The sequence below is a fragment of the Rhododendron vialii genome, chromosome 5a, assembly GCF_030253575.1.
Source record: "Rhododendron vialii isolate Sample 1 chromosome 5a, ASM3025357v1".
Classification (NCBI taxonomy): domain Eukaryota; kingdom Viridiplantae; phylum Streptophyta; class Magnoliopsida; order Ericales; family Ericaceae; genus Rhododendron; species Rhododendron vialii.
The window spans coordinates 12,327,918-12,341,186 of record NC_080561.1 but is presented as its reverse complement, the minus strand read 5'-3'; the positions used below and the strand labels follow the sequence as shown (position 1 = coordinate 12,341,186).

General features: G+C 35.9%; 1 protein-coding gene and 1 long non-coding RNA gene across 2 annotated transcripts; one reads left to right on the top strand and one right to left on the bottom strand.

Annotated features, from left to right (window-relative positions):
• Window positions 1-217: 217 nt before the first annotated feature.
• Window positions 218-900, top strand: LOC131328027 (uncharacterized). The gene is made up of 3 exons (XR_009200336.1): window positions 218-528; window positions 614-690; window positions 800-900. It is a non-coding gene; the product is annotated as an uncharacterized LOC131328027 (long non-coding RNA).
• Window positions 901-3,642: 2,742 nt separating this feature from the next.
• Window positions 3,643-8,660, bottom strand: LOC131328025 (glutamyl-tRNA reductase 2-like). Its single transcript, XM_058361144.1, has 3 exons — window positions 8,180-8,660; window positions 6,209-6,450; window positions 3,643-5,187 (listed from the first exon to the last, which is right to left on the bottom strand). The coding sequence occupies exons 1-3, from the start codon at window positions 8,469-8,471 to the stop codon at window positions 4,057-4,059; spliced, it is 1,665 nt and encodes a 554-aa protein (XP_058217127.1). The 5' UTR covers window positions 8,472-8,660; the 3' UTR covers window positions 3,643-4,056.
• Between the last annotated feature and the right edge of the window lie 4,609 nt (window positions 8,661-13,269).

Below are 13,269 nucleotides of genomic sequence, written 5' to 3'. Positions count from 1 at the left end.
CATTTGTGGGTCTTGGATTGAGTACATAAAAAAATCATATTACTAACCCATCTAATAAACATGTACTGTATGTAATAACCAATATTCTAGAGAAAATTATTCTTTTGAGGACCAAGCCCAACCAAATTCACGCAACAAATTTATAAGACATCAACGCAATTATATTTTGGTAACACAATAATTTAATTATATTGGGTTCTTCTACTCTTAACAAAATCCAATTTATGTTGTAGCTTGATGTGTTTTATTTTAGCAAAAGCTAGAGATGTCTCTAGCATATGATTCTGGCATTAAGCAGGTAACTCATCAGCACACTTTTGTCGGGATAAATTTGTTAATTTGTCATTGGTATCTTGCTTAATTAGGTCAGAGGATTTCACATGACTCTGTGTTTTATAGCAACAACGGGTAAGTGGTAACAACAGGTGGGGCATCCAAGTATTTGTCAGAAACTGAAATATTTCTTTTTGTCACCATTTCGCATGATTAAAGGGGAGTGCACACCATTTTTCTCATGGAAGTTTGACTGTATGTATAAGATCCTTGAAACACACACAAACAACAAGATATATACATGGTTCCTTTAAACTTCATTTTGTTTTATCTTTTTTAGATCCTTAAGGAATTGGTGGAGCATTAATTAGGGAAAAGTAGTTTTCAATGTCCAAATTTCTCATTGTTCGGTTGCAGGTACCTCTCCTAAAATCTCATTATATCGTCTCCTGTTTTTATGACCCTGTGGAAAAGGAACAAAAGTTGAGAAGATGTGGCATTTATTGAGTCTATAACCGATACACAGGTAGTAGGAAATGGAGAAAGAAATGTTGTGGACACCACTGAATAGGTAAGTCATTCAGTTAATTTGTTTGAGAGGTAGATGTGAATTTTACTTCTAATTTTTGATAGTTTGCTTTGGTTTCTTTTACCTATACGCTATTACCATTGGTTTTCCTCTTAAATATATCTATTTGTCTAAAAATTTAAAAATAAAAAATAAAATAGAATTTGACCTTATTTCCCAAAAAGTATAGAAATTATTATGAAATCAACTGATGAAGAATTGAAAAATCTATGGACACCATCGAACATAATTCCCAAAGTTGTGAATGGGAAAGCTATGGACGCCATTGAAATCAAGTGCTATATTGACTTTTATATGGCATCGATCATTACTTTATTGTTTTAGCTTTGAGTACGACTCGATAAATGATTCTATTCTCTACTCTCTTTTGGGCACAATTTGAGAAAAATTTTGCTTTAGAGTTTTGTGTCTTGAAAATATAGAAGGATAAAATTCAGCTTCAAAAGTTTACATGTTCTTGGTTAAATCAATGTGCCTCTGTGTCTATTTCTTTTAGGTGTGAACCGAATACTCTTTTGATGGTGAGATTTGATTTCAAGTTCTAGGAATTCATGTTAATTCGAGTTCTCTCATAATTTTATTTGAATCACTTCCAGGCATGATTAAGTGGTAGAGGTCTGGCCTTGAATACTTTTCGAGGGTATGCTTCCACTTCTATTTTTTTAAAATTGGGTGTACTATCTGCTCTAATAAGATGCTATTTGCGTTGGAAGCTAATATGTCTGTAGCTTTCTTACAAAGCTTTGGTTTGACTCTGATAGGATGAAATTTCACGGATGGAAGGCTGGAGTTATTTTACCGTTGAAAACAGCTTTGTAGGAGTTTTGAAGATAGACAAAGCTTCATAGTTGAATGTAGTTGTTTATTAAAAAAAATATAACTATTATTATGCAGTTGGGCATCTACAACTTATGGATTCAACTATACTGTGGAGTACAATTGGTTAGTTCTCTATGTTGATGTTATAGGTATGTTTGTTAGTTTTTTATGTTGTGTTACTCTAATGGGTGGATGATTTATATGGTTGACCAATTTTTATTTTTCTTCTTCTATTCTTAAACAGAAATACTAAAGTTTTAGCAAAAGGGATTAGAAAATTATTTGTTCTTTATTTGCTGATTTAAGTTAAACATGTCAATGTATATGCTTAGGTTATTGTTTTTTGCATAGTTGGATTCGTTGAATAGGAGTTGATATATTGCATGTGAGTTCATAATTTATTTGCATGTGCTGATCGTTTGAGCCGTGCCTTCAGGCACGGGCATTCGCTAGTACTCAATACTCCTTAGTCCTTAGAGCATCTCCAACAGTCTCAATGGCATTCTCAGCAAATTGACTACTCAAAACACCGAAATTCTATTTTGATTAGTCACAAAATACACCCCTCTCCCAACAACCTAAGCAAAATGCCTACTCAAATCCCAAAATTCTTTAAAAAAAAAAAATTCAAAATCACAATCAATTTCACACTTCCATATCAGATAAAAAAAATTATTGTACATTTCTATTCAACCACTGCCAAAACTTCAACCATACTCCCAGCTTCTAATCAGAAACTAGAACTGAAAACTCAGAACGAAAAACTTGTGAACGAAAAACCCAGCCGCCAAATTAGAAAACTCAGAAAACCCAAATTGATTTTTTTCGTTTGGAGCACTAAAAACCCAAATCGAATTGTTCATCTGGAGCACTGAAAACCTAGATTGGAGAGAGAGAGAGAGAGAGAGAGAGAGAGAGAGAGGCTACAGTACCTCGGCAGGGCTGGCGTGGTACTGTAGCAGTTGGCTGAGAGATGAGGCTGTCAGCCAAGGGTTTTGGATGATTTGCCTCGTCTAAGAGATGAAAATGGAGAAGTAAGGAGCCTCTTGGAGACGCTCTTACAACCAATTTTTTGTCTAAAAAAGTAGACATACTACAATTTCTTCTCTCCTTATTAGCAGAGCCTGTGGCAGCTTGAAATTTAGAACTCTCAACTAGGATTTGTCTTCTCTCATTTTAATGCATTACCCAATACTGTTATGTCAAACACTTGAAGTTAATAAGAGAGAGTAGTAGAAGTTAGATAAATGCAGTCGTGCTCCATTTCATTCAAATGTCAACAGAATTTGGTACCAAAACAATACAACTTTTTTTTTATCATTCATTCAGACCGCGTTCCGAGCTCAAAAAAACGATCTGAACCGTTCACTTTGTAGGGCCGACGTGTCTCATAATTTCCCTAAAAAGTCAAGTCGATCGGATATCATTAGCTTAGTAAACAAATCAAAATATTATGCTGTGTATTTTTTTTATGCTATGGTTAGCCCTTTTCTCTAGCCTTTATACAGTGTTGCTTGTCATGGCATGACCGTTCGGACAAATAAGCCATAGTGGCTTATTTTTTGTCCTTATTCAATTTTTTATGTATCACTTGGCTTATCATCAATTTTTTGGAGATTATTACATCCTCATGACAAGAGGAATCTAAAAAGTAAAATTTTTTGACCAAAATTCAATTTTTTTTAATAAAGACGAAAAAATTGGCTTATTGATTTATTTTCGTCTTTATTCAAAAAAAAATAGATTTCTGTCAAAAAAATTTACTTTTGAGATTCCTCTTGTCGTGAGGATACAATAATCTCCAAAAAAATGACAATAAGCCAAGTGATACGAAAAAAATTTGAATAAAGACAAAATAAGCCACTGTCCGAACACCTAAGTCAGGTGATCCCGACAAAATTGACAAGAAGACAACAGATATAAAAGGGAAGAATATGGCACAAAATAACACTGCTGATGTCTGAATCAAACAAATAAAAATCATTTATTAATGAATTGGTTAAATACAAGTAAAAATAGCTCAGCAATGACATGAGTCATTCATTCATCAACTACAGCAACAAAATGCTTGGAGCACAAACCAAGCGTACCTATAAAAATTTCTTTTACTCTCTCTCTCTCTCTCTCTCTCTCCAACCGTGTGAACTTCACCTTATGAAATTCACCTGCAGTACTAACATGCCGGGTAACAATTAGTATACTCCCTAAACAGTATAAATGTGTAATAGTCCCGAATCACAATTATGGGGACCCCAAAAAGAAACAACAGTTCCGGCTGATGAATGAAGAGGGGAAAATGGCAACAAACACCCATCTTTCTTCAAATTTGGGTTAGTAGTGTAAGCCAAGCGCAAATGAGATTATCATCAGCTTGCTTACTTTTGTGTCTGTTCCATTTTGGCTCGAATCTTCTGTTCCAATTCAGACATATCCGTGTCAAGACCAAATATTCTGTTAAGAGCATGCATGTTCGCAAGTATCTCGTTCAGTGACTGGTTGTCATTTCCATCACATCTCAAGTGCTGCATTGGACCATGAAGGAGCTTATTCACAATACTCATACTAAGATCATAAATAGCACTCTTTTCCTCCTTGGTGATGCCATCGCCCATCCTCGACAAACACTTGTCCACCTCAGAGGCCCTAATTCTTTCCGCATACGCCCGAAGCTTCTTGATTGTCGGAACAGTCTCAAGAGAATCCTTCCAAGCCTCAAACTGCTTCACTTCCTCCTTGATAATTCCCTGTGCTTCCATTGATTTCCTCAATCGATCCTCCTTGTTAGCTTCCACAACTTCCTTGAGATCATCCACATTGAAAACGCATGCAGTTTCAAGATCTGAAACACATGATTCCACATTTCTAGGAACGGATATATCAATGAATAGCCTCTTCCCTCCCATTTGATCACTCACAGGTGGGAATGTCTGAACTTGTTCTTTCAAGAACAATGGTGTTTCTGAAGCGGTGCTGGTGAAAACAACATCAGCTTCCGCAGCACAAGCAGACATTTCCGAGAGTGGTTTATATGTAATTTGAACATCCTTAATATTCTGACAAATGGCAGCAACCTTGTCCTCCGCTCTGTTGACAACCACCATTTTTGTGCACCCTCTGGCAACTAAGTGTTTAATCACAAGTTTACCCATTTTGCCAGCTCCAACAACCAACACTCTAACATTAGCATAAGATGATTCCAGAAGCTTCATTAGAGCGAGGTCTACGGCAGCTGAACTAACTGAAACTGAACCTGTGGATATATTAGTTTCAGATCTAACCCTCTTTCCTACTGTGATTGCATGCTTGAATAACCCACTGACTTTCCTACCAAAGCCTGGGACTCCCTGTCCGGATTTTACAACTTGTTTTACTTGTGCGAGAATCTGCCCTTCTCCAAGAACAACAGAATCAAGGCCGGCAGATACTTCAAACAGGTGGTTTGTTGCATCTTTGTTATACAGTAGAAACTGGTGCTGACAAAGCTCTGAAACAGGAACCCCACTTACCTGCCAATAGAAAAAATTATTGTCACTTCCATATTTTCACTTAATGTATGCGAATGAGTTTGCATACAGACAAATAATCTATTTGTGTGGTACAAAGGTAAAATATTGAGTGTCAAGATGGATAAACTATGCACCTAAGATGCCAAAGTTTTGTTTGCGTACCAGGGTTCATCCACATAAAGAACAACTCAAATCAAAAGCGCTCCCAATCCCCATATGATTTCATTTGTTGTTTTGGGTTGCTATTTACTTTTTGCTCCTTTTCTCTTTCAGTTACTTCTTTAACCCCACGCTGCTGAGACAGAGCCACGACATATATCTCTATTCTGTTACAAGTACTAAGAACAGCAGCTTCATCTATATGGTCAATAGAAAAAATTATTGTCACTTCAATATTTTCACTTAATGAATGCAAATGAGTTTGCATACAGACAAATAATCTAGTTGTGTGGTACAAAGGTAAAATATTGAGTATCAAGCATGGATACCCTAGTTCAGCTCTAATTGCAAATAATGGAGATGCATGGTTTACACCTAGTGCATCCCTTCTGGTGTTGATATTCTTTTTCTTTCTTTTTTTCGTAAGTAATAAAATTTTATCGAAAAGGCATCAAGTGTATGATATTCTTAACACTAATTTACCTCTGTATGTATGGTCTTCCACCCATCGTGGACGAAAAGAAATAAAAAGAAATACAAAACAACATCCTGGATACTGCGAAGAGCAATGCTAAAGAGCTAGGCAAGTCTTAACTCCTACCACCCTGTAGTCACAATTTTGCTTCTCAAACCATGGACCAACTCCATTTTGGCAATCCATATGCCTAATCCTATACACCTAAGATGCCAAAGTTTTGTTTGCATACCATGGTTCATCACCATAAAGAACAACTAAAATCAAAAGCGCTCCCAATCCCCATATAAGATACATGGGAAATCACTTCATTTGTTGTTTTGGGTTGCTATTTACTTTTTGCTCCTTTTCACTTGTTCTGTTTCTTTTTTTAGAAGCGGTGAGTACCTTTGACATCCAATCGGTTACTTCTTTAACCCCACGCTGCTGAGACAGAGCCACGACATATATCTCTATTCTGTTACAAGTACTAAGAACAGCAGCTTCATCTATATGGTTCAGAGCACAAAGCTCACTGATTGCTTGGGGCCATTGTGCTTCGGGAATGGAAAGTTTTTCTCGCATCTCGACTGGTGCTGTGTGAACATTGAGTCCTATGACCACAATACAGCTCCTATCCTTTGTATATCCTGCGAAAACAACAACGATAGAATTTAACAATCAGCCTCCCAGATTATTACCATGTGGATTCACTTAGGCGTGAGTGATCCTACAACTGAAAAGGGAAATTTGATACACAATGTAACTTTGTAGTTAAAGAAATATGCAATTTTAGAAGTCTACATTCAAGCAAAAAAGAATTCCTATCCTTTTTTCCCTTTTTTTGTTTCAAATCTTGTTACTTTTCTTTGGTCAGCATTGGTGTTAGTGGTAACAGCTCGAAACCCAGGGAACACAAGTACTTCTGAAATGTTCAAATCCTGCGATAGTGGCAAATCAATCACTGAGTCCGAGAAGGCATGAACACCAGGTTTCGTTTAAGCTAGTATCAAACAAAACTTGGTATTCATTCCTTCATAATTCACAACAAAATGGTGGTTCGAATTCTACATAAGACCCTCATAATTCACATCAAAATGACATATTTGACGTGTAAAACTGAAGGTCGTGAAAGGACTATCTCTGATTTGCAGAAGTAAGTGACCGAGAATTCATAGGAGCAAATGTAGGTCTGCTCTCCGTTTTATGAGCTCGATAAATAAGTTTGTAGCACATTTTGTTCGATCTAGTGAAAAACAATGAACCTTGATGCCTAGAAATTGTAAAATAGTGCAAGAATAGGAAGTCTTTGAGGACAAATGCCGAATCCTAAGTCTTACATTCAGACACTTCTGCGTGATTTATGCTCCAAGAAAGAACGATCAAGCTTTTTTTGGCTTATTTCTAGTAGAAAAATGATTTGAGGACAGGATGCTGGATTAGTAATTGGATTCTTTCATTTGTTCTTCGTATGGTCAGATTTCTTTAAGGAGTAAGGACCAAGACTTCTGCATCGGGCTGTTTTGTCAAAAGGAAGAATTTAGGTGGTGAACTCACAACTTACGCGCAGGCGTAGCATCGTTGGGTTCCCGTATCTGGACCAACTTACGTGCAACTCAACTAATCCCTGAGAGATCACTTTCACCGTCCACTAGCAGGAGCATTTAAAGTCTGAAGAGGACCCGTATGGACTGGATCCACAATAATGGGGACAAGGGTTCTTGTAGTGCGCCTAGGTACGCTTTACTCGTGATCTCAACATCGTGATCCAAACAATTAGCAGAACATATGTCTTAGAGTAGCAAACACAAAATTGGTACTTCGCGGGGACTAGAACCACGTGTATTTCTGTAGTTATAACAAAAACTATTTAATAGATTTACACATTGCTACTTAGTAGGACTAAGTTTGTGTGTATATACGTAGAGCAGTACTTTTATTTTACACAAGTGGCCAAAATATTTGTTACTTATATGAGAATTACAGGGGTTTTTTCCACACACTGGCCAATCTCATAGAATTCTTCTAAATTAACCTGAAAAACTAAAAAAATAACAGAGAATATTTAGAGTTGTGCAAGGGCCTAGGCATCCCGGCACCCCATTCTGTCCGCCCCGGAGCACAGAGATGCAATGCAGAAAAGGATAAAACTAAGGAATTAAAGTGTAAAAATTTTCTACAATTCCTAGGTAAAATTTCGTCCAATTTTGGACAAAATAGATTGCAAGACAGAAAGTCGAGGGGACAAAATTGTTGTTTACATAGTTTAAGGAGGGAGTAGAAAAAAATGTGGATAGTTTAAAGGGGACAAAAGAAAAAAAAATCGGAATTAAATAACTTCTACAAAAACAGTAACAGAAATCAAAGAATATGACTCACTGTCGGCGGCAGACGTCTTGAGCATGTCGAGAGCTGCGAAATTCATAGGCTTCATACCCACCTCATCCCCACGAACCAAAGCGTTGGAAGCAAACGCATCGCGTCTGGGGACAAACGCGGATCCCCTGTCGGACGACGCCGTCTTGATCCTCAGCGGGTTGTTGTTGAAGACTCGAACGGGCGAAGGAGGCAGATGGGCGACCGAAGAAGAGAGAGTGCGATGGGCATGGGGGAGGCAGTTGGACTCCATCTTCGTGGCAAAAGAGATCGTGAAGCCGCTCGAGGCCGCCATTCGAGGGCGAGAATGGGCGGATGAGAGCGAGCTTCGAAACCCTAGAATGGGCGAAGGTTTTCGGAGCAGGAGGAGAGAGAGAGAGAGAGAGAGAGAGAGAGAGAGAGGATTGGGTTGAAGTTGGGGTTGGTGGAGTTGGGAGGATTTGGTGCGAAAGATTTGATTGAAGAGGAGGAAACTAGTAATAGTAGGAGGGAATTGGTGGGGGATAGAGATTTGGTGGGAAAGATTTGACAATTTTGACGGAAGAGGAGGAAAGTAGGAAACTAGTAGTAGGAGGAGGGATTTGGTGGGGGGATGGGGATTTGGTGCGAAAGATTTGACCACGTTCTGAACCCAGTCCCCACACGCCTCTGCTGACTTTCTCCGATTTTTTTTTTTTTTTTAAGTCCCACAATATAGGTACCGACGCAAATCGTACATACAATGTACTGACGGCGTGTGGAACCCAATTTAGAATTTCACACGAAAGATCTAAACTGTTCATTAATTTTTAAATAATTGTTTAAGTAGTTTGCAAATAATCACCTCAATTGAATATGTGTAAAAGGTTTACCCATTCTTTCAAGTTTTTACTCAAGAGTTTTAAGATCCTAAATTCAGAATCAATCTTGCATATATCTAATTAACCTGATTTTTGGCAAGGATACCCAAAAGATTATTTTGAAATTAATGAACCATTCGGATCTTTTGTGTGAAATCCAAAATTGGGTCCCTCACGCCTTCTGCACATTGTATGTACAATTCCCTTCGGTACCTTAGGAGAAGTTATCCGTGCTGACTTTCTCTGGTCGGAAATTGGAATGGAAAAAGTCCGGAAAACGTGAGCTTTTGGCATTTCCCCCAAACAAATAGGAAAATAATTTTGCCATACCATTTTTTGATAATGTCACACCTTGCAAATATATTTTTGTACCAAAAAATACACTTACAGTGTGTGACATTATCAAAAAAGGGTGTGACAAAATCACTACCCAACAAATACTAGTACTCCTCAAGGAAAAAGAAATCGTTTTTCACATATTGGAATAAGACGGGTCCAAAAAAAAAAATTTACTTGTAATAGGAGAAATCCCAAAAAACGCGGAAATTTCTCCAAAAGTACTCCCGGAGATAAAAATAAATAAAAAAATTCCTTCCTCATGCCTCATCTGTTAAATATTATCTCCACTGGCATAATCAAAATTAGATAATTAAAATTTGTCACTTCATTTTTTTGTTATTCATTTAAGAAGTTGTTAATATTAACATTGTAAAGTCTCACAATGGTGCGTAATCAAAAGAGTGATGCTAAGGACACCGACCGAAAGGGACCCCAAACGGTTACCGATGGCGCACTGGGCCCACTCCGGCTACCGGACAACTGATCCGAACCGTCCAAAAATTCTATAAAAAAAAACCCCGTGGGCCATCGTGAGAATAAACGGCATCTGATATATGTAGGTGCTTCATCCAAACACCCCATCGGATGCCGTTTGTATCGAGCATCTACACACATCGGATGCCATTGATTCTCGCGTAAACCCAATCGTTCAGTGGCCGGAGCGGACCCAGCGCGCCATCAATAACCGTTCGGGGTCCCTTTTGGACGGTATCCTTAGTTTTATTGCAATCAAAAAGTCATTTTTAGTGAAGAAAGTTGAAAATAAATGTAAGTGGATGGAGTCTATTGATAGTGATGGAAGGAGAGAGAGAGAGAGAGAAATATTAGACCCCACTAACTTTGATTGTTCAAAGAGAAAATGTTGATAGGTTTGGTTATAAAAGCTAAAATTTGATTATTGGTTAAGGGGTTGCTAAATTAGATTATACCATTATGAACATTTTTTTTAAGCAAACGTTGCTAACTTTACAAATTTTTTAATTTTTCGTTGTGCCATCGTGGATACTCTTTCAATCTCAACGTGTAACTTTCCAAAATTACCCCTTATTTCAATCACAATGGTAGATATTTATGAGGGTAATTTTAGAAACTTTCCAATTTTGGTTATTTAATTTTTTAAAAGGGACCAAAATTTTTAAACATCTCAAAATAGAATAGCGGACCATCAATTAAGAACAAACGGATTAGTTTTTTTTTTATAATGTAGGTGAACCAAGGGCAACTTGTGCGAATCTCGAATTAATCTCTACAGTCTCTCCCACAATGTGTGGGTGAGGTGGCCCCAATATTTTGCTTATAAGGAGAATCAAATCTGAGAAACACCTTGGGTTACTTCTTTTCTCATAGTTAGAGCATCCACAGTAGAATAATCGAAAATGGATAATCAAAAGTTGCTACATCATCTTTTAGTTATCCATTTAAGGGGTTGCTAAGGTTAGCAATGTAGAGATCCACAATGGTACAATCAAAATTGAATAACCAAAACTTGCCACATCACATTTTTAACTTATAAAATCTAAAAATTGTGACATAGAAAATAATTTTTTTTTAAAATAGTTTTCAAACTAACAAAAATAGGTTATTAGAAAAAGAGAAAATAGTTTTTTAAAAATTTTGATTAAAAAAATAGTTTTTGAATAGAAAAAGTTTTAATAAAAAAACTGTTTAAAAAATTTTTGGGAAAAACAATTTTAATAAAAAAAAAGTGTAAAAAAAACTATTTTTGCAAAAAAAAAAAAAACTGTTTTTAAAAGTATTTTTGTTATAAACATGTTGAAAATGGAAGAAATAAGGTTTTTGTGTGATGATGGTGCACTTGATTGAGGAAATGTGAAGACAATTAAATTTGATTATTGGCAAAAGGTTGGTAGTTTTGATTATCCAATGTCCAAAATTTGATGAGTTGCTATGATGTTTCTAAGTTTGGTTATTCCAATTTGAACTCTTTTTGAGCAAATGTTGCTAACTTTATAAACTTTTTTATTTTGATTATACCACTGTGGATACTCTTATAATGGAGGGCGCGTTTGTAACCTAGTCATTTTTTTATTTTTAAGAAACTAGAAGTAGAAACAGAATTATGTTTTCATAAAAACAAAAACAAAAAACATGTTTGGTAATATTTATGTTTCTAAAAAAAATTTGGGGAAAACATCTTTTTATAGTTTCCATAGTTTACAAAAACTCTAAAAAAAATTATGAAAAATACAAAGTAGAAACTTGTTACCAAACAAGTTTTCTTCATTACTTTTCAAAAAAGTAAAAACGAAAATCAAAAACTGAAAACAAAAAGGTTATCAAATGCCCCCTAAAAAATGCGAACATTTTTGCAAATAGTACTCCTCGAAGAAAAAAGAATTCCTTTCACATAGATAGAATAAGAGAAATCCGAAGAACGCGAACATTTTCCCAAATAGTATTGCTTGAGAAAAATGAATTCCTTCCACATAGTTGAATGGGGAAAATCCGGAAAACATGAAAATATTTCTCTGAATACTATTCCTCGAGAAAATATATATATATATATAATTGCTTCCACATAGTTAGGATGGAAAATTCGAAAAAAAAAACATTTCCCCAAATTTAGATCTTATTTTTTAAGAAGGCAATTTCCCCAAACATTTCCGGAACTTTAAAAAAAATTCTTATTTTTTAAGAAGGCAATTTCAAGCTAAAAATTATGGGTTTATTGAAATCTAAAAATATGCAATATAGATTTTATTTGAAAGATCTCGATAAGATCTTTTATATGATGCCAAAAAAATTGAAATATTATTTTTCATTTACATTATTTTTGAGTTTGAAAATGTAAAATAAGCTGCTTATTTTTTAAGAAGGTTTTTGGAATGAAGTCTTAGTACTCCGTAACTCCGGTGTGATAAAAAACGGGCCTGGGCAATAGCAACATTAGGGCCCGTTTGTTAATCTCTTTTGGCCTTGGGATTGGACTGATAATTTTAAAGGATTACTAATCATTTGCTTGTTGGGAAAATGACGGTTCAGGACGTGTTTTGATAATTAATACCCTCCAAGAACATGCTAAGAACAATTGTTAATGCTGAAAATGTCTTTGGCGGATATTAATTATCAAAACATGTCATTGGCCGTCATTTTCCCTTGTTTATTTTCCCAATGAATGTGTGAGCTATTAGTCCCATAGGCATGTGAATCTCCTCATTAGAGGATATTACCAATACCTTGGGAGATTTTTGGTATTAACAATCCAATTCCCTTCTTGCCAATGCACAAATACGAAAATAGCCTTCACTAATCTCATTTCCTTACCAATCCTATCTCATGTAAAGGGCAAAAACGGAAATGTATACTATCAATCCAATCATATTCCATGTGAAACAAAACATGATATTAATAATCACATAATCTAATCTCATCTCGAACAAACATACTCATCACCAATCCCTTCTCATTATCAATCCCAATTTTAATCTCATATCTTTACGAATCACACCCCTTTAATACTTTTATTAAACGAGGCCTAGGAGTACTGAATAATAATCTTTATATCATCATGTCTGATGTGTTCATGCCAAAGACGGAACCAGAATTTCCTACACGCAGGGGCCGAACTATAAACAACAAAATTCTAAAATTTCAAGGTTTGAGAATTTAATTGTTTGTTTGATTTGGGTTTTGAGAGAAGTTTTCTGGGTAATGAATGAGAGGGATAAAAAGAGAAATAAGACTAATAATTGAAGGGATAACTTATGAGAAAGGGGAATGCTACATACAAAAAAAACTTACCCCGAAAGTACCCCGAAAACAGTAATCAATGGTTGAGAATCACTTTGATGATTGGGTCACACATATCAAAGTGAATCTTAACCATTGATTACTGTTTTTGGGGTACTTTCGGGGTAAATTTTCTTTGTTCCTAGCAGAGGGAGAAGTTGGTTT